This window comes from Anolis sagrei, chromosome 1, assembly GCF_037176765.1.
Source record: "Anolis sagrei isolate rAnoSag1 chromosome 1, rAnoSag1.mat, whole genome shotgun sequence".
Lineage (NCBI taxonomy): Eukaryota > Metazoa > Chordata > Lepidosauria > Squamata > Dactyloidae > Anolis > Anolis sagrei.
In genome coordinates, this window is record NC_090021.1 from 211,192,370 (window position 1) to 211,214,800 (window position 22,431).

Here is a 22,431-nt window from a genome sequence, read left to right on the forward strand (position 1 = left end):
CAGTAAATTTTCCATCATCTTCTTTACAAATGCAAACATAACTGTGTTTGTTCAGTCTGGTAGATAATGTATAATCCAGTTGAGAAACATGAAAAATGAATTGTTGTGTCAGCTTTAGATAGCATTTCCTTTTGTCGAGACTCTTTATGCTCACTGTGATTTTATCTCAAATGTTCTAACAGTATTCCTTTATTGTTATTCAAATTAAAGCAGATAGAACTGTTTAATTCCAACTAATGAGAGCAAGGGAAACAAATGTAGTAGAGAGCAAGTGCGCGTTCAGTTGACTTCTGTTTCCTTTCCCCACCAGGTGATTGTCAGATCTGGACCTGGTACTTTTCTCAGTCTGGCTGTTTATGATGACTGGATCTTCTGGACAGACTGGGTGAGAAGAGCTATTCTGCGATCCAATAAATATACAGGTGGAGATACAAAAATTCTTAGATCTGATATACCACATCAACCAATGGGCATCATAGCTGTTGCTAATGACACTAACAGCTGTAAGTTACCAAGCACAACATTAATATTTCTTTACTGGTAGATATTTTTTCCAAAAATTTCTTTCAGTAAAACAATGATTTCTGCCGTTTAGCAGATTGTTCTTGTTTAGTTATAAATTATAATAGACAGGAAAGGGAAAACCAAAAAGGCTGCAAACTTGAAGTTTATCTTTGTTGGCAATTGCCAGTCTATACATACACATTGGAGTCCCTGGTGGCGCAGTGTGTTAAACCACTGAGCTGCTAAACTTGCTAACCAAAAGGTTGCAGGTTCAAATCTGTGACGTGAGTTACTACTGTCAGCCCCAGCTTCTGCCAACCTAGCAGTTCGAAAACATGCAAATGTGAGTAGATCAATAGGAACTGCTCCGGCTGGAAGGTAACAGTGCTCCATGCAGTCATGCTGGCCACATGACCTTGGAGGTGTCTACGGACAGTGCCAGCTCTTTGGCTTAGAAATGGAGATGAGCACCAACCCCCAGAGTTGGACATGTCTGGACTTAATGTCAGGGGACAACCTTTACTTTTACCTTACATAAACATACTGATAAAAATGAATTTACAGTATTCCTTCAAGTTGAAAGGGGTTAGAGTTTTTTTGGATGTCCCTTGCTTAAATTTTGGCAGTTACATACACATTAAAACTTGACAAGCACCTGAGTTTTCTAATATTTTCATAAAAGATCAATGCATTATATATTGATTTGGGTTCAGATTTTCCAGGAAGTTCTTTGAAATGTAGGATCTTAGTCCAATGAGGAAATGATAGTTTCTTCAATACTGGTTTGAAACTACATTGAAATGGTCAGTGTGTCACAAATATCCTATACAGTATCCTTTATTATCTAGGTTAGAATAACATTGCAATGTGTTTACAGTATCACTAGCCACTTCAGACTCCTTGATTCTTTTTGTATTGCTACTATTGAGAGCTGCTTATTCATCAGAAATTTTCCACTAAACAGAAACTCATTATTTCAAGCCTAGGCATGCACTTGTTAGCAATCTAAGTCTGCTCCATGGTAACTAATCATTAGGCTTTTAAAAAGCAACTGAAGTTCAATATTCAATCACAGCTTAAAATTTTTCTCCCACAATTAACAAAAGCTGCAATATGGAAGAACTATAATCATGCATATTGCACATTGATCCATAACTTGATTAATCATCCTTTTGGAAATGTAAAAATATCTTTTAAATCTAGCATATATATAAATATTTTTAAAAACTATTTCATTTTATTAAATTATTTATTTTTTTCCAAATAAAGGTATTTTTCCTTTTTCCAAAAACTTTTATATTTCCTTCCTCTAAAAAAACAAAAAAAACAAAACAAACCCAAACATATAGATAAAATCCAGAGAGATAATCTAGCCACCTTTTAAAATCTGTTGACACACACTATGTCACTTATTTAGTATTATAGAGAGAGTGACACAGAGAGAGAGACATATTTTTTTCTAGTTACCTAGAATGTGTTGTCACTCAGTGGGAACATAGTGATTGAAGTTATCTGTGCCACTTACCTTTACCAAAATGGAAGCAGGTAGATTCTGGTGAAGGCAGAAGCTTGCCACTTGGCATACAGATGTATGAATATTCTAGTATTCCACTTTTCAGCACAGCAGTTAGATCACAAATTCTTCCTTCAAACCTATCTTTCAGCTATTTCTGTTGTACCAAAATATTTAGTTCTTCTTATGCATGGTTTGCTTCAACCAGATTCTCTGTACTTGCCAATCCTGATCTAGTAGTATCTTTTGTAACATACCATAGCTAATATTGGCCACTCTATTTCTTTCATTTTACCATTTGTGGGCCATTGTTTTTCTTCCAAAAAGCAAATAGTCTTTTTTTCCCTCGAGATCCTTACGTATCCAGTGTTGTTGTAGCAACAGAAGGCTATAAAATGAGCATACCTGCTAACAAGTAAGAACTCAAATGGATCAGTTCTTTGAAGGAGAGAAAGGATCCATCTAATTAGTCTAGTCCAGGACTTCTTAAGACCTTATCATATTGGGATATACTCCATTTCTTAAACTGTTTGAACATTCACACCTAGCTGCAGCAGGGAAGAGCTCCTTGCCCCACCCCAGCCATTCCACAGATATATAAACCCATTGTCCTAATTCCAACAGACCTCACTACCTCTGAGGATGCTTGCCATAGATGCAGGCGAAACATCAGGAGAAATGCCTCTGGAACATGGCTCTATAGCCCGAAAAAACCCACAAGAACCTAGTGTTTGAACATGATTCCAAACGGGTCCTTATCGCATGATGTTCATTCCATTCTAACAGCAATCTATTGGAATCAGTCTGCAAAATGTCAAAGAAACTGAGTAAATGCATATAGTATTCTAATCTTGTCTTTTGATTTACTTAGATTTTACACATTGCTGAGGCACTATTTTTTTCATGTGATCAGAAAATCAGTATGCATTCCATCAGCTAAAGCCTTGAGAGAACAATAGTTTGAGAGTTCCAGGCTATGTCACTGTGCAATATTAGAAAAACAAAAGAAGTGGCATTCTAATTGATTGCGAGGAGCCAAACTTACATGGTGTGATGAGTCAAAGAGCAATATTTTTGGATTGTAAGAATGCATCCAGTCCTTCAAAAATACAGGATGCATACTTTATTAAGAGATTATATCCCAATGTGATAAGGTCCTTAAACATTTCCATTCACAACCCCTTTTTGTCTGAGAAATGTTTACATGGTCCAGGGGAAACAGGTAAATAAAATAAGTATAGAAATCAAACATTTGCTGATAGTAAATCAGCATTTGTAAATTTAGTGTGTGTGTGTGTGTAGAGAGAGAGAGAGATGCCATAATAAATGCCCTTATAAAGCCCGATCCTTTAACTAGGTCTTGGCAAAGTGAAATAGGCATAGTGGCACTCTGGTGCTCTCTGCAATCCCCAGTATTCTGACACTTTTCTACTTCTTTATAAGAATGAAAGGAAAATATAATGTATGAACTCTTCTGGAATCACCCAGAAATTGTGATGAACCTGTTGCATAAATCATAGCTTCCCTCACATAAAAAACACCAACTTTTCAAAACCAAAAGAAGACTACTTCTCAATTTGTTTTATTTTTCATTCTGACACTTTATGAAGTTGTCAGAGGGTCCCAGGGAAGGAAAATTAGACTCCAACCTGTTACCGCTACACACTTCTGCTTTACAATCTTGACAGTTAAATAATTTGTGTGTTTAGAAACCCCATGATTTTGTTGGAATTGAGCCAATCAACAGATCCCAAACAAGGATGTAAATAATGTTAATGTCAATACAAGGTACTTGATATTTGAGGATTTAATATTACATTCTCTGTTTTCCCAGGTGAATTATCTCCTTGTGCCCAAATGAATGGGGGCTGTCATGATTTGTGCCTTTTAACTCCAGATGGCCGTGTGAACTGTTCATGTAGGGGGGACCGAATTCTTATAGATGACAACAGATGTGCGCGTAAGTAACATCAGCTAGTTGACCATCATGATGTCCAACTTAATCTACTTAGGGTGATGAACACAGTGTATGTTTGTGGGACTTTATTTCTGGGACTTTAGAAATCAGCTTTCAGTTCCTGCCAAATGATACAACTCTCTGGGTGGTATAATCATTTTCTATCCTGCCTCTCAGCATTCTTGTGGGGTTAAAAATGGAAGCAACAGCAATGTAAAGGAAATGAGATATAAATCTGTATAAGAAATAACAATAAATTGGGTGCAGAAGACTGATAGCTGACCACAGGAAACTCAGGGAAAGCCTTCATAGTACAAATGCTCTCTTCCTTCAAATATCATGCCCTGGACAATAGAACAGGCTTTTTTTAAAAAGTGAGCCTAGACAAACTACTTGTGTACTCATCCTGGGATAGATGATAAGTTTATCCTGGACTCAAACTGAAAACACTGACCTTAAGCCAATATTTAAGAGCCAACCACCAGGCTCTTCTTGACAAGGGGTTTTCCACAGTTTCTAGCAGCAAGATGCAGGTTGGGGCACATCTGGGAAACTGAAAGAGTGTCCTCAAGAACATTGGTTGCAGCTTAGCCAACTGAGATCTTAAAGCCAGCGATCCAAATACTGGAAGCATGTAGTAGCTGGGAGGTTGACTTGGTATAAAAAACTTTAGTAGAAGAAGTTATATACTGACCCCCTTTGATAAGACTAAAGTACAAATCGCTGATTGGCTTACTTATACTTTCTGGGGAAAAGCAGCTATATTAGTGCTCCAGGACATTGTGTGATGGAATATCAGCCCCAGGTATTGGAAGCTTCTAACCGGTTCTAAAGTATGCCATTGACATTGGGAGTTTTTTCTCAAAAACCAGAACTTTAGATTTCGCATAGTTGATTTTCATCATTTTGTGTGCAATAATTTAGGAACTTCCTTAGTAAATACATTAAACATGTTCTGGAGTGTGAGATTAGAGCAGCAGCATCAGAATAGAGCAATAATGGAATTTTTGGGGGTCCAACAGAATTTCATCCCGATCATTTATTAATATGTTAAACAAGGTAAGGATAAGGATGCAGCCTTGTCTGACTCCTCTGGACATATATATTTCTCCAGAAAGTTGACCCAAGTTGCCACAACTGATCTGTAGCTTGGTGTCACTATACAGGGCCTTGATGAGACCTAGGAGTCTTTTATCACAAACGATCTCTATTTTAAAGATATAGTCAATTCCCACAAATGGATGCTGCAGTCAATTAAAATAGATGTACTCATGTAAAAATAAATAACCAACTTATGTCCAATTTTGGCCTTCTTATGCTAAATTTTAGTGAGTGAAAAATCAAGATCAAATGAATCTCCTGTAAAAAGATGTTGTTGTTGTTTATTTAATTTATTCAAGAAAGTGGGACACAGGTGAGAATTAATGAGAGGATATAGTTAGAACCCTGTTGGGAACTGATTCATTATGACCCTTTGGTAATGTCTTCATTCTAGGTTTATATTCTGTTTTTACATGAATATTTTTCATGCCCAGGATGCTGCAGGTAGGAAGATGCTTTGATAGCATCCAGGACTAGAGGCCAGAGCAAAAGGCTTCTGGTGTGAGGCACCAAGATGAAACACATGACATGGATGGAACTGCTGTTATTTAATGCCAGCTCATCTTTTCATGTGGCTCTTTTCTGATTTGTTTTGCAACTGAGGGTTTTTGTTTTGTTTTTGCATCTAAAAGCAATTCTGCAATAGAGACTAAAAGTATATTCAGTATTATTAATTTCTTGACTTAAGCTTCAGAAGCCTAGTGAGGAAGCACAACACAGTGGCAAGAATTATATTGAGTTTTTGATCAGTATTGTGCAGTATTCACATGTCCGAAATTGTTTTTGGGAAATTATTTAACATAGAAATTCATGGGGGGGGGGGGGGGGGTATTCTGCAAAGACATCTCTCCCCATGAGAGTTATCTTTCCTGGTAACTCTCAGGGGGCATGTCTATTTCTGTATAATGCAATTTTATGAAACACTTTAGAACATGCAAATACTAGGTGAGAACGGCACAAAAATGTTTGTTTGTATGTTTTCCTAAGTGGGCAGATCAATTATAAGTATGATCTCATGAAATATTTATATCCCGGGTGAATCTGAATTGAATCTACACTTTGAATTTGTAAACTGACTTTTTCTTAACTGTCTCTAATGGGGGCCCAATGTCAGTGCATAGCTGCTATGTATTAAATTGTTAAGCCATTTCCAAAAAGGTTTGGTCTAAGTATATGATTGATGGTCAAGATATCTCTGATACAAGAACTGTAAGTTTTTACACACATCTGTTCATTACATTTAGCTTCTGAGATTTGAAAACATATTATGCAGTCCAAAGATTGTCCTCTGGTTTTGATATTAAGAGATATTTTCTAGATGCCTATAATAAACGGCCACCAGTTTCAACAAACAATGGAGGGACGGTAGGCAGAATTTGTCTCAGGCACTACATACTCAAGATGGAGAACAAAAGGCAAACAACAAGGCTGGGCTCAATGTGAGGCCATGAGGGAACCAGTGCACACATACCCCCTCACTCACAAGAAGCCACACAGTGGGAAACCTCCACTATATATTATATTTTGCCTTTGCTACCTCCAATTATTCGTCAAATTTTTTTTCGCTGCCACCAATTTATTATTTTTATAGGCCACCTCCTTTACTGGGAGGTTTAAAAAACATGAAGACTTCTGTTGAAATAAAACAGGATTATGTTGTTTATTTTGAACATCAGTAGCAACAAGACCAGCAACCAACAACAGAACAACATGGCAACCTAAGTAGAAGAAACCTTGCTAACAAAATCATTACTTTTTCAGAGGAAAGTCTTCTCTGTGTCTGTGATGACATTCACCTCATACTCAAACCCCTTACAAGGTCAAATTCTAATAATTTTCAATGTAACTATGAGGATTTACCATGAGATTAAAGTTTATGTTCTTTTTCATTGTTTATAAAAAGCTTTGTGGCCACAAGTAGCTTCAGAGCTGCAGTGATCAGCCTGTCAGCATTCTTCTTTCTTATATCAATAGATATTTGAAATGGAAATGACTTTCACTGGAGTAAAGATTCTCAGTGAAAGCACCCATTTTGAAACACTTATTGCAACATAAAGTACATCAAACCTTAAACATCTGCAAATTTGTCATGCTTATGATGCATTTTGAAACAAGAAAAAATATGCAGAAAACTGGATACATTAGTACAAATATGAATGTTTGACTACGCTTACAATTGAAAAATTATATACATTTCAGTGGGTTGTTGTAGGTTTACATTTAGGTTTATATACATTTCAGTCAGTAAGGAAAATGCATAATACAGTCCATATTTGAGGAAAACACAGGGTTCAGGGAAGGGCAAATAGAATGCAGGGCAGTGCAACAAATTTGCACCTGTGATTATGGATTTTCCAATGAATACAACACCACTTCCAAATGTACCTGCACCGTATATGCTATTATGGAAATATATTATGTAGGAGCTAACAAGACTTTTGCACACCAATCAATGAAATAATGGGGCCACAAACAGGATATGGGATGAACTAAGAGCAACTTTAATTGTTACCTATTTAAATATTTCTCTGATGTGCAATGAGAAAAGGGTGGAGTAATCTGATACATGAGCTGCTGGGGCACGTGTTGTCTACCAGACCTCTTTCCCAGCTTTTCCTGGATGGAAAACACCTGAACCCCCAAGAGAAACCCATCTAAAAATTTGGTTTCTCCCAGGCCATCCATCTCTAGGAAGGGTCTCTAGCCTTAAGGTGCATTGCCTTTGAACTGGGCAAAAAGTCTGGAGGCCAGCCCCAAATATTTTTTTCCTGTCCCTCTGCTCACATGACATACAGAAGCAATTTCAGTTTTCTATCCTTTATCAAAGGTGCCATAGGTGATCGATGTACACTTCACCCCCACCCCCACAAAACCTTCCACAGAGTGTCTGCTTTCTCCCTATCCTACAACAGGTGAACTAATATGGTCCTGAATTCTGATTGCAAATCTCCAAGAAACAGCTAGTTTCCCAACCCAGGCCCCATCTACACTACCATATAATGCAGTTCAATGCAGTTAAACTGAATTATATAAGTCTACATACTGACCAAAGGTTGCAATTTCAAACTGTATTTTATGGTAGATTGCATCAGCCCTGAATAACCCAGGCTTGCAATAAAGGATGTTGAAATGAGGAAGAATGGGGCATTGCCAGCCTCCCTATTAACCAATTATGGAGGATTTCATCATTGGAGTCAGGCAGCAAGACTGACTTTTGTCCAATGACTTGAATGCTGTATGAGTCTAATCCAGTAGCAAAAGCGGTTGATATTTAAAAGTTGGTTTCTGAATTTAGCTTCTTGCAGACCCAATCTGTCGAAGGCTATTGAAGTTACCCTAGTTGATACTTTGTTAAAGCAGGCAGGTCAACATGGGGAAAAGAAATGGAGGGCAGAATGATTGTCTTACAGTGGCACAAATTTGTCTAACGTATGTAACCTGTGCAACAAGAACTGGCCAAACATCACTCATGCTTCTTTGGTAAATTCTCATATTTCCCTGATATATGCTTTCCAAGAACTTGGCTCTAAAGGGCAAACAGGTGGCTATGACTACTTCCACTACAGCGGCCATTTCAAATATGAAAAGGGGCAGCTGGTAACACAGGTTTTCGGCTTTTGGAGTATTGGTTTTGGAGAATTTCAGATTAAGGTTGCTCAGTCTTTATATCACAGAATGCTTCATTGTTGCTTAATTCTTTCCACTAAAAAGCCATTAAAAAGTGTACTACAGTATGGGAATTAAAATGTTTCAAACTTTGTTCTTGTGAATATAGAGCTGCTCTTAAGATTTTCATCAGTAAATAAATGTACAGTCGCCGTTGTATAGATTTGCAGTCTTTGCTATAAAGCTGCTTCTTTCTGGCTGTATAATTAAAATGGAGTGCTCTATACAGATGATTTACATTGAAAACAAGCAGGTTAATTAAGACTGAACACTGTTGCAGTACAACACAATCTAGAAGCAGCTGTGAAAATCATATCCTGTAGAGATCAATTGATCTTGTATAGACAACCATCTGATTTGCATTGGTTCCAAGTTAATGTAATTAAGCATCAGTATCTCACCATAACAGCTTATTTCAGTACAGCCATTACTAATGAATCCATACCGTATCACTAAGAGTACCACACACAGCTGATTTCCAGTAAATTCAAAACTGTAATTACCTTGGCAATATAGCCAGGCATTTATGCATCCCACAAGTATTTAGGTGTTTTTTTTATTAAATACAGTGCAGTGTTAGTGTAAGTAAGCAGCTTCACTGGTCGTGATACAATAGAAGCATAACACTGAAATCATTTGCAACTTTTCAAAACATACATCTATACATCTATTCTATATATATATATATAGCGGAAGGAGGACGTAGGGCGGAGGTGTTTGTGGCAGCTTTCTGATTGGCTGCCACTGTGGTGCTATTTGCACGTGGTCTCTGATTGGCCAGTCTCAATTCCAAGATTCTGAGGTGACAAAGAGAGGAAAGGAAAAGGCCTGAGACTGTGTCAGAAAATTACCAATACAGACCAAACTTGGCAGACAGAGCTGCAAGACCCACTCTACATCCTACTGCAGTTTCGAGTAGGATGGACCATGGATGATGTGAGCTGCAATACCATCACTTACTTTCTGAGACTTCTGTGACCCTCATCAATGACTGATCAAGACCAAACTTGGCACACAGAGCCCCCATGACCAACTCTCCATCCTGGTGCAGTTTGGAGGAGGATGGACCACAGATGATGGAACTCTCAGTACCTTCACTAACTTCCTAAGACCACAGCAATAAAGACCAAACCTGGCACACTCCCTTCCTGCACTCCCTTCCTGAGACCATTACAACTGCCAACAATGATGGATCAGGACCACAATTTGCGCAGAGAGCCCGCATGACCCAGTCTACATCCTGGTGCAGTTTGGAAGAATTTGGAGATGAATGATGGGACTTGCAGTAACTTCACTTACTTCCTGAGACCACTGAGACCCTAGCCAATGACTGATCAAGACCAAACTTGACACGCAGAGCCCCCATGACACACTCTACATCCTGGTGTGGTTTGGAAGAATTTGGAGATGGATGATGGGACTTGCAGTCACTTCACTCACTTCCTGAGACTACTGAGACCCTTGCCAATGACTGATAAAGACCAAACTTGGCACACAGAGCCCCCATGACCCACACTACATCCTGGTGCACTTTTGAGGAGGACAGACCATGGATGATGGGACTTACAGTAGCATCACTCACTTTCTGGGACTGCTGTGACCTTCATCCAATGACTGATAAAGACCAAACTTGGCACATAGACCTCTCATGAGCCACTTTACACCCTGGTGTGGTTTGGCTGGACCATGGAGGTACTTGCAGTACCTTCACGCACCAACCTTGATACACAATTCCTATAAATAACAAATAAAGACCAACCTTGATACACAATTTCTTTCTCAAATAACCCAGGCAGTGATGGGTCCCCAAGATAGTTTTAAATAAATAAAAGAGTAAATACCCATAATGTGTTTTTGAGTGTGGATAACTGATATGATAAAAAAAAACCCCACCTCCTTCTGGTTCACTAATATATCAGCTATTGAATCTTGTTCTGATCCAAATTTATCCTGTAATAAATTATAGTTGTCTCTGCTTGACATAAATATGTTTTCTGTTGTTGAACACTAATTGAAATTTAAACTTGCAAAAACAAAAGTGATCAGTTTTGTACAACTGTCAGATTTCTCATAGTTTTAAACATTTGTGACAGCTTCAACATATGCAGAGAGACAGACACATCTCTTTCTGCATCTATGTATTCACAGTGCATATAATTCTGGCTGTCCCCACAACATTGCTGAACTTCTGGTGGGTCTGGCCAACCTGGTTTAGCCCATGTTAAGAAACGCTGGGACATGCTTCAGAGTTTGCCTGAAACACCGAAGCAACCCATGACTTCAGCACAGTGTGAACACCAGGATTGCATCCCATTCATACCAGCCCATTGATCATACAGGCCATCACTACCATTCCCTTTTTCCTGCACACATTAGTTTAGAGAAAAATATGGATGAGGCCCATGTCACTGCTACCAGATAGTCACAGAGCTCTGTGAGAGCTCCTGGCCATTGTGTGTGTCCCAGGCTAAAAAAAGGAGAGGTGCCTATGCTACCATCAAGAAGGAGATGTTTTCTTCCTGCTCACATGGGTGCCTCAGCTGATGTCTGCGTAGGGTTCCCAAGTTATCCAACAGGTCTCATGGAGCTCTAACAATGTCTGGTAGTGACAACACCAATACAGATGGTCAGGTGACAATTCAGCATGACCAATGCACTCTCAGCCTGACTGGATTAGCTAGATTCCAACTCACCACTGCTGCAGGCTCAAGATGGTGTTTATGTTCACCAACAGGGCCAGTTGTGGATTAACTGGCAAATGTAGATGAGCCCCACGTCTATCTATGGAACGTAATGGAATTTATCTATGGAACGTATGGAATTTAAAGAGCCATTGCATATATAAAAACTTATGAGGATTTACCATAAAATCATAATATCCTAATTTCATACTAAAGGCCTATACAAATGGAAACACCATTTAAATGTGGTTTCCAACAAGAGTTTTTTTGTTAGAGTCAAGGTTTCCCAGACATTATGTAAAATACAGTGTTGCCTGCTAAGTAGCATGTAAAGTATGATGATTACCAATATTTAATGGCATCAAAAATATAAGTTTAGGAGGAAAATGTGAGGGTAAAATCTAATCCAAAATATGTTTATCCTTTGTATAGTCTTCTAATTCCCAACCCTTTAGCAATATACCAACCCCACATGATAATAAGTTTGATGAATCAGAAAGTCATATAACTGGCGATTGTTACTTAGAAAAAATAGGAAATAAACCCACAAATATTTCAAGAAAATGGGCCAAGTATATTCTTAAGTTTCTGACCAAAGTTGTTTTATAGCATGTAGAAAACACGTAACTACTTTATAGAATGTGAGCACTTGATGTGTCCAGGCAGTGAATTCAAACATACAGAGGGGAACTTAAAAAATGAATAAAATCATAGATTCCAGATCTTGTCTTGAGTTATGGAAATCTTTGCTTGTCCCTTTTGAGAGCAATTTTACCAATTTTAGATTTCCCAGGATAATTGATAAAAACTCTATTATTCTCAATCTGTACTGTTTTGTTCTTTGACACAAAATCTATTCTGCAGCCTTTGGCATAGCAGCTTTGAAATTGTACTAAGGAGCATGATTCCCAAACCACATGCTCTTAACTGAATGGAGGAAAATGAAATGATTCAAGAATTTAAAAAGTCATGTAGTTGCAAATGTTAAAATAGGTTGTCACAGCAAGATAGTTTCTATGCCCTTATTGTTCCGTCCCATGGTAACTACTAGTAATAGAGCTATACTGTGCTTAAAAAACAGATTTGCAGCTGCACTTGTGGCAAATATGCAACTGGCTGAGGAAGAACAGGGAGTTCATGGGAGATTGATCATAGACACCTTCTGTGAATGTAAACAAAGTTGAGTCCACCTGATTTTCTTGGGCTCACTCTTTGCCTCTCTACCTTCATAACATGGCCTATTTTATTCTTTGGGATCCCCTGGCCCCAAGGGGATATGGTTCAAGGGACTTGGGAGGAGAAAAACAATGAAACTAGATTCTTCCCAGATAATACTGGATTATCTGGATCCAGCCTTTCAGTTTTTGAAACTATTTTTAAATAGTTTGGTGTTTGAGCCCATTCATTTTGAAATCCAGCCTGGTTTTTTATGTTTGTAATTTCAGCTAAAAACTTCTCATGCAACTTTTTCTCTGAATTTGAATGTGGAAATGGTGAGTGCATTGATTACCAACTCTCCTGTGATGGTATACCCCACTGCAAGGACAAATCTGATGAGAAGTTACTTTATTGTGGTAAGTCAAACCATGATAATATATTTTCTTCATTTGGTTATAGCATACCCAATTTTCACTTAAAACCGCCTATAACTTGTTAACTGTTTTCTGAAACTCCAAACTTCTCACTATGTTCCATGTAAATAATAAAGGCTGATCTTTATTTTAAATTACTAGAAAACAGAAGCTGTCGAAGAGGCTTTAAACCCTGTTTTAATCATCGTTGTATATCTACTAATCAAGTATGTGATGGAAAAAATGATTGTGGTGATGACTCTGATGAAATAGGCTGTGAAGGTACTGCTCAAGTTAATCTGCACTCTAATTTTAGAAAACTGAAACATATGTTGTGAAACTATCATTTTGAAAAAAATATCTTTGGTTAAGATACCAATGATTTGATAATGCAATGGTAATTATCCTGGAAACTGTTAAAAGAAAGACTGAAGCATTTAAGGTCTTGTTGATTCATGATTTTTAATATGCATACTTGCATTTTCTGACTGTGGCTCCATAAAATAATAAAAATAATAATTATTGAATGCCTTTAGGTCTGATTTTGGAAGAAAAGTGGGATATGAATTCAAATAAATATAAAATGGTGATAAGTGATGGTGATTATGAGAAAGGGGGAAAAACAATAATTAAGGTTCCAGTGGTGATTGATGGTCTAGGAGAAATTTCATGCCAAATGACAAAATATTTGAATGAAATCTCCATAAATAGTACAATAGATGGACCATACCACAATTACATAAATAGTGTAACCACTTGAAATATGTTATTTTACCCAGTGTTGCCCTTCTAAGTCCTAGACTTCTGGATAGAATCTAAATAATTGATGGTTCAAAATTCCAGTCAGTAACAATGACACAAAATGGTGAAGCCAAGATGATAATGACAATGAGGAGGAGGAGGGGGATAATGGCATCTTACAAATGTTAAAAAGATACACATAAAATTCAAACACACACACACACATATCTTATCAGTAGGAGCCACAGTGGTGTACGAGTTTGAACGTCGGACTACAAGTCTGGAGACCAGGGTTTGAATTCCTGCTCAACCATGAAAACTGGATAACTGTGGGCAAGTTACTTCCTCTCAGTTTCAGAACACTCCATGATAGAATTGCTTTAAATCAAAAGTACTTAAAAAGCACAGTCAATACAAAATAATGAATACAGGCAATGCAACACACCATTAAATGCCTTTTCTCAATGAGCAACCCTAAGGCCCACAGAAACAACTAAGCCTTTCACTGGAAAACTACTTAGGAGGGTGACAGTGTCACCTTTATAATAAAGGAGTTATAGAGCATAAGAGAAGCTGTCAAGAAGCCCCTCTTCCATGTCCTCGTCAGATTTATCTGTAAAATGATGGGATTGTGAGTAGCTCCTCCACTGACATTCTCAAAGCCCAGGTAGTCCTGTGTGGAAAAACATTTCCCTTTAGATAACCTGGACCTGAGTCATAGAGGGCTTGATAGGACAAGCATTTTGAAATACTTGAGTACATCTACTGATATATGAACAAAAAGGCTTGTTTTCTATGTTAAAATATGGTCTCTGCAGATTTTTAAGCAGAGGCTGGATCTGTTGGTGATGCTTTGATTCTGTATTCCCACATAGCAGAAGGAGATTGGGCTGGATGGCCCTTATGGTCTCTTCCAACTTCATAATTATATAATTCTATTATTATACATGCAGCAAATGCTCTTTCCTTTGCAAAACAAATAAGTACAAATTTTGCATAGAACAAATCCCAAATGTCAAGAAGCCTTCAAAGATGGTGTAGTGTTTGAGGACATTTTCTCAGCAGGAATAAAATTGCTGAAATTGCTCATCACTATCTCCAGGAAGAAGCTTAGTAAAAAATTATATCCCTAAGAGGGAATTATTTTCCTTAAACAAATTACTAATAGAAAATGTTAACATCCTAAAAACAAAGGTGCTAAAAGATGCTCTTCTAGATTATACTCATATTGTCTGGGTAATTTTATTTTAGGTAAAGTATATTTCAAGTATTTAGTTGATTTAGTAAGAGGGCTAAACAGTGCTAACTGCATTTATCTCTCTCTTCCTCTCCCCCTTAATACTTTATCCTGCAGTTTCAGGATGTACTTCAACAGAATTTCGCTGTGCAGATGGAATGTGTATTGCAAAATCAGCACAATGTAATCAGGTTATTGATTGTTCGGATGCTTCTGATGAAAAAAATTGCAGTAAGGAACTCTATTTTTACATTACCAACATTTCCTTTAATATTATTCTAGTATTTCATTCCTGTGTAATTAATTTGTATTATTTGCACTGAAATCCTGTACATATCCACAAAATACAAAAGTCCATCACAAACATGTGAAAAACCAAAACAATGCTATATAGTAGCAATTACTAATAGATTTTTATATCAAAAGAGCAAAAAGTGCATAAGTACAAAACTGAAAAGATTACTTCAACATGCAACCAAAAGGCAAACGTACTACTAAAGGTAATATAAAAAGAAAGACAGAAAATAAAATTACACACATAGAATACTGCCTCAAAACATAATATAAGGAAGAACATAATTTGACAAAGAAAGTCAGTATAGAATAAGTGAAGCAAAAAAGAGTTGCAGACATACAAAGTGTAATATGTCCCTTTTCATTTAAAAAAATCCAGCTGCAAGCAAAATATATTAGCTCCTGTAATAATCTATATTCTGGTTGCTAACAATCTTAGATGAGCCTGCCATTGACAGACAATAAATCCCATTTAGTTCTGTATTATTCTATTCTGTTCTGTTCAGTTATTTATATTGGCTGTATGTATTAATTTTTATTATTAATTGCAATTATATTCCAAAATACTGTTGGATGTTTTTAAGTATACTGTGATGGTCTTTTTGTGTGTCTGAGGTTGAGACTCTTTCCTTCTGTATTTGATCTGTTGACATCTGCTTGTAACTAATCTCCATTAAAGCTTAATTGGGTTGATAGCAGATCATGCTATGATTGGAAAAGCTAAGCTGTTGAACTTATATCAAATAAGATCTGTGTTTAAATGAATATATGACTCATGTATGCTTACTGCATTTTGTACTCTTCAGATAATACAGACTGCACTCACTTCTATAAGCTTGGAGTCAAGTCCTCAGGGTTTGTTAGATGTAATTTTACTTCACTTTGTATACTACCGGAATGGCTATGTGATGGATCAAATGACTGTGGCGATTATACTGATGAATTAAAATGTCCAGGTAATTTGGAAAAGTAAAACAATAATTTTCATTTTTTTCTTAATGATAAAGAATTTAGCACAGCTTTTATTAGTGGTACAAGCTATTTTACTATACAGTTTATGTGTGTATAAACACGTACATGTATAAATAATTATCGATATAGATAGAGAGCATCTCAAGATATAATTACTGGAAATACATTGTTTCTTTCCTACAGTTCGGAACAAACATACATGCGAAGAAAATTATTTTGCTTGTCCTAGTGGGAGATGTATTTTGAATACCTGGGTTTGTGATAGTCAGAAAGATTGTGAAGATGGAAGTGATGAAATACACTGTGGTAAGCTGCAAAATCTTTACAACATTTGAAGCAAAAGAATCATATATATTTTTCTTTTTGAAAAATACCAAAACAATTATAAGTTTGCAGACCAGATGAGTTTATAATAGGTACAGTTGATAGTATAACAAACATTTGGACTTTGACTCAATGGATTTCTAGTGGTACTGGACAAAGAAAGCAGGCCAGCCATTTTCTGTTATTCTGTTTCTGTTTGTCAGTGTCATTTTTCATGTTTCCAAGCCTCAAAACTTTTCTAGAACTGGATTCCAGATGGCTCTGGGAACTGCAAATGAGTGGTAATTCAGAGAAATATAGTACCTCACTCTCTCCTTGCAGGTGGGTTCCTCTTTTTGATTCATAGCTCCCTCCCTAAACTGAAGGAGCCTGTTTGTATTCAGAAAGTAAATCAAATTCAACCTAATTACCAGAACTACTAATTGAAGAAAGTAGTTAAAGCTGACCCTAGGAATTATCGCCCAATCAGCCTTATTGACATAGCAGCAAAGATCTACGCAAGATACCTACTGGACAAAGTAGAAGAATGGGCTGAAAATAATTTGATAATAAAAGAAGAACAAGCAGGCTTCAGGCAAGGCTACTCCACTATAGACAATGCCTTTGTTCTTCAGCATGTTATCGACAAATATTCTTCAATGAACAGAAGTTTATATGTTGCTTTTATAGACCTGTCCGCTGCTTTTGACTCTATAAGCCGAGAGTTACTCTGGAGGAAATTTTTGAAGTCCAGCATAGATAAAAGACTCTTAGCTCTTATGATTGCTCTATATGATGACTCCTCCGTTAAAGTGAGATTAGATAACAGTGGGGCAGTCTCCAGTGGAATACCTACAACTAGGGGAGTGAGACAGGGATGTTTGTTGGTTCCGTTCTGTTTTAATTTTTATATTAATGATATTGTGGAATATTTGAATATGAAAGAATCTCACAGTCCAAAGATTATGGATAGGGAGACAAATATCTTGATATACGCAGATGACATAGTATTGTTATCCACTACCCCAGTCGGGTTAAGGAGGTCCCTGCAAAAACTTAGCCAATATTGTACTGAAAATGCCCTCACTATAAATAAAGAAAAATCCAAAATAATGGTTTTTGGCAAGAAAGCTAAGGCTTCCAAATGGCACCTTGACGGGCACAAAGTGGAGCAAGTGAGGACATTTAAATACTTAGGTCTTCATTTTGCGGCATCAGGGGCATGGACCCAACATCTAAAATTAAGTATTGCAAAAGCTGATAATGCTGCACAGGCAATTCATAAATTGTGCAACCACAATTACCTGGGCTCTCTGCGCCCCTTTCTGAAGGTTCTTAAGGCAAAGGTGTTCCCCATCGCCTTGTATGGAGCTGAAATATGGGGTGAGAAAGACCCTTTACTGGTAGAGAGATTCCAACTGCGCCACCTGAAAATTGGCTTAGGTGTGGAGAGATCATCCCTGTCAGCTGCAGTGAGAGCAGAGACGGGAGTACCCCCAATCTCCACCACAATTCTGAAGAGGCAGATCAATTGGTGGTACAAAATAAGGGAAATGCAACCACACAGACTCCCAGCCCTATGCCTTCTAGAACAAGAAAACCACAAAGAGTGGTCATCCTAGCTTAGCAGATTTGGCCACACAGTTAGTAGGTTAGGTTTTGCCCCCCACGAGTTAACAAATTTTGGGACAAATGTATGCTCAATTGTATACCAAAGAGCGCTCGACATTGCTGCACAAAATGATCTAACAAACATAGTGCAAGCTAGAGCCACTCCATACCTGGCCAAATTTAAATGTAATGTGGGCATGGAACCTTACCTCTCTTTTATACTTCCACTCTATATTAGAAATTTTTTTACCCGGGCTAGATTTGAGCAGCTCGACATTAAGTCCAAGTTGGGACGACATCAGAATATCCCCTACACGAGGAGAACCTGTGGGTGCCATGAGGTAGATGCAGAAGTGAAGGACTCAGAACATTTTTTCTTAAAATATCCCTACTACAACAGGATCCGGTCTTACTACCTAGAGCCTCTGCTGGAGAACCATATTCATTTAGAGAATAAGGAGAAATTGCACATCCTCCTTCAGGGTTCAGATAAAAACTCTATCTTAAAATTGACCCTTTTTACCTCAAAAGCGCTGGCCATCCGTGAGAAGATGGAAGCAGAGAGAGGCAACCTTGCTGCCATCAACAAAACTCAAACTTAAAAACTTAATATGGACACGCCACTAGTTTTACCTACCCATGCCCCCCACCCTAACCCTATTTTAAGGAATTAATCAATTTTTAATCTTTTAACCTCTTTATCTTGTAGTTGCTCAATTATTTAGGAGTGGGTCGACAGGCCAGTAGGCCATGATGCTTTGTATTCATATATGGTTTTACTGTATGTGTATGATTTGTATGTTTTGCATGTTTTGATATGGTCAGAATTGACTAATCAATAAAGAATTGTTGTACTGGTAAATCAGACTGTTGAATCAGGTTTTGCTCACCATGTTTTGAAAAATAAGAAAATATGAATTTTCTCCTCTAGCCAGGCAGGAGAATATTTCCTACATTCTGCCGTTTATAATTTTTTTTGCAGTGACTTAAATGACTAGGACTTTGGAAGACCATAGTTTGAATCCCCACTTGGCCATGAAAACCTGCTGGATGACCTTGAACAAATAAACCTCCTTTTGTTTCTGAGAAAACTAATGGGACCCCCCCCCCCCCGGGTACATCTTGCCAAAAAACCGTGTGATAGCTTAGCCTTAGGGCTGCCATAAGTCAGAAAATGACTTGAAGGCACACAGCAACAAAGCCTCTTTCATTTGCAATTCCTTTCAGATTCTTCTTGTTCATGGAATCAGTTTGCATGTTCTGAGAATAGATGCATCTCAAAACAATGGGCTTGTGATGGAGAGGATGATTGTGGAAATGGCTTGGATGAAAGTGAAGTTATTTGCGGTGAGTACAAGCATTTATTTAAAACATGTACAAATGTACAAGCATTTATTCCAAAAATGTGAGCCTCCCTGAAAGCAGCGTATAAAGAGGTTGGAAGATGTTATAAATGACAGTGAGATACTAATCAGAGAAGCAGTAACAAACTTTAAAACATTTTTTGGATCTCTAAAACCACAAGAGTAAAATTACAATTTAAGAGCAACAGTCTGAGCGACAACAGAATTTTTTTTACTGGTGTATCAAAAAGGAGTACTGTGCCATGTCCCTTTTTTGATCTTACAACCCTATCCCATGGTGCGATCTTCTCTATCTGAGGTGCTGAGTCTGCAGGAGCAGCCACTCCTTTCAGATTGGGGTGGAGTGCTTGTACTTATTATCACTGGATACATTCTCTGGTGAGGGCATGACATTAGTAATGTGCATAATGTATTACCTAAATATTTTATGTAGGCTTTTAAGTGCTGGCTGGAGTTGTAAATTTGCACTCAAAATGATCGTGATTCTGCATAGTATGCATATTAATGTAGACATTCTGACCCGTCCTCAAAATATTTCAAACAGCATTCACATATAGGGCTAAGATAACAGGCATAATAACAGACAATTGCATCATTTCTTCTCCAAGTGATAAGAAACTTTAGAGTCAGAAGCTGTAAAGAACCAGAAAAGTAGTAAAAATCCATCATGTCTAACACTGTTCAAGAAGCCAAGTCATACATTTCTACTGTACTCTTGTACTTAATTTGTGATTTACAAAAGAAAGAGAACAAGCCTACCGTGATTTCAATATGAGAATTAGAATAATAGAATCCTAGAGTTGGAAGGACCCCAAGGGCCATCCAGTGCAACTCCATTCTGCCATGTAGGAATACCGAATCAAAGCACACCCAACAGATGACCATCCAGCCTCTGCTTAAAAACCTCAGGAGAAGAAGACTCCATTATATTTTGAGGCAGCATATTCCACTGAGGAACAGCTATTACCCTCAGGAAGTTATTCCTGATGTTTAGGTGGAAACCTCTTCCTTATAATTTGAATCCTTTGCTCCATGCCCTAGTCTCCAGAACAGCAGAAAATAAGCTTGTCCCCTCCTCAATATTTAAACTTGGCTGTCATGTCCCTTCTCAGCCTTGTTTTCTCCAAGCTAGACATACTCTCTTGGCCATTCCTTATAGGCCTTAGCTTCCAAACCTTTGATCATTTTAGTTGTCCCCATCTGGACATATTCCAGTTTGTTCATATCCTTCTGACATTGTGGCACTTAGAACTAGACACCATATTCCAGATGAGGTCTGAGCAAAGCAGAATAGAGTGGGACTATGACTTCCCTCAACCTACCCACTATACTCCTATTGATGCAGCCTACTATAGCATTGAGTTTTTAGCTAGCCTTGTTAACTCAGATAGTTTTGCATTTTCAGTGGTTTTTATGCTTAAATGAAAACTTAACAGACAATAATTGTAGGGTGGGGAGATCAAAGGAGAATAATAATATGCATAGGACCTTATTTCCTAGACTAAGGGAAAGCTGTCCACAATTTGTGTTCAAATTTGAAACTGCATTCAGCTAAGGAGGCCGTGCAATGATGGAAAGTGTATTAAATACATGTGTACATGTGTTCGCATGCGCACGCACACATGTACAAAAGCACACTTAGGAACTCTTTAGGGATAAAAGACCTCAGGTCCATCAACAACATTAAAATCAAGAAAACTTCTTAGAACAGTGGTTCTCAACATTCCTAATGCCGCAGCCCCTTAATACAGTGCCTCATGCTGTGGTGACCTCCAACCATAAAATTATTTTTTGTTGCTACTTCATAACTGCAATTTTGCTACTGTTTTGAATGGTAATGTAAATATCCAATATGTAGGATGTATTTTCATTCACTGGACCAAATTTGGCGCAAATATCTGATATGCCCAAATTTGAATAACGGTGGGGTTGGAGGGGATTGATTTTGCAATTTGGGAGTTGTAGTTGCTGAGATTTATTATTAACCTACAATCAAATAGCATTCTCAACTCCACCAAAGATGGAATTGAACCCATCTTGGCACACAGAACTCCCATGACCAACAAAAAATATTGGAAAGGTTTGGTGGGCATTGACCTTGAGTTTTGGTGTTGTAGTTCACCTACATCCAGAGAGTACTGTGGACTCAAACCATGATGGTTCTGGACCAAACTTAGCATAAATACTCAATATGTTGAAATGTGAACACTGCTGGAGTTTGGAGAAAATAGACCTTTACATTTGAGAGTTGTAGTTGCTGGGATTTAAAGTTCACCTACAATCAAAGCACATTCTGAACTGCATCAATGATAGAATTGGGCCAAACTTCCCACACAGAACCCCCATGCCTTGAAGGGAGTCGCTGGCATGGGCCTCCCTCCAGCTTTGCATGCTCTCCCATGCCCACACATATTTTTCAATATTATTTCAATCTCTAATAAAGGTTTGTGGAAGTTATTGATGCCACATTATGAAACATTTCTCCAGCAGATCAACATTTTAAAAATGTCTTCCTTGTGACAGTTTTAGTGTTAAGATCTGTCAAATTTCTGTGTCCTAGTTTTGTTCTGTTATATGCTACTACTTCTAATACTTGTTTATCCTTTTTAAAGAATTATTGTTAGAAGGTGGCATCTAAATACCATTCAATCAATAATAAATGCATTCCTCTCTCCATCTAATCTGAACTCGTTGTGTATGACATAAATTATTTGGCTGACAACCTCTTCACTGAATGAGGTCATTCACTGAATGAGAACTATTTTTCATATTTTAAAAGTATTTTAAAATGTAATACTTCATACCATACAGTTGATGAACAATAAAATGTTATAGGGAGTTGAATATTGCTCCTTAGCGTATAAATAATAATTTGATTAGCACTATTCAGAGTCCTCCAACATATTGTATCTCAGT

The 22,431-nt window shown here is 37.6% G+C and overlaps 1 protein-coding gene across 6 annotated transcripts in view; it reads left to right on the top strand.

Annotated features, from left to right (window-relative positions):
- The window catches only part of LRP1B (LDL receptor related protein 1B), a 1,041,366-nt gene that overhangs the window by 890,339 nt on the left and 128,596 nt on the right, over window positions 1-22,431 (top strand). For all 6 annotated transcript variants that reach the window (XM_067472799.1, XM_067472815.1, XM_067472824.1 and 3 more), the window contains exons 44-51: window positions 311-503; window positions 3,852-3,977; window positions 12,868-12,996; window positions 13,156-13,275; window positions 15,089-15,202; window positions 16,072-16,221; window positions 16,421-16,543; window positions 19,379-19,498. In XM_067472799.1, coding sequence (XP_067328900.1) covers window positions 311-503; window positions 3,852-3,977; window positions 12,868-12,996; window positions 13,156-13,275; window positions 15,089-15,202; window positions 16,072-16,221; window positions 16,421-16,543; window positions 19,379-19,498 — 1,075 coding nt within the window. The remainder of the gene's footprint in view (window positions 1-310; window positions 504-3,851; window positions 3,978-12,867; window positions 12,997-13,155; window positions 13,276-15,088; window positions 15,203-16,071; window positions 16,222-16,420; window positions 16,544-19,378; window positions 19,499-22,431) is intronic.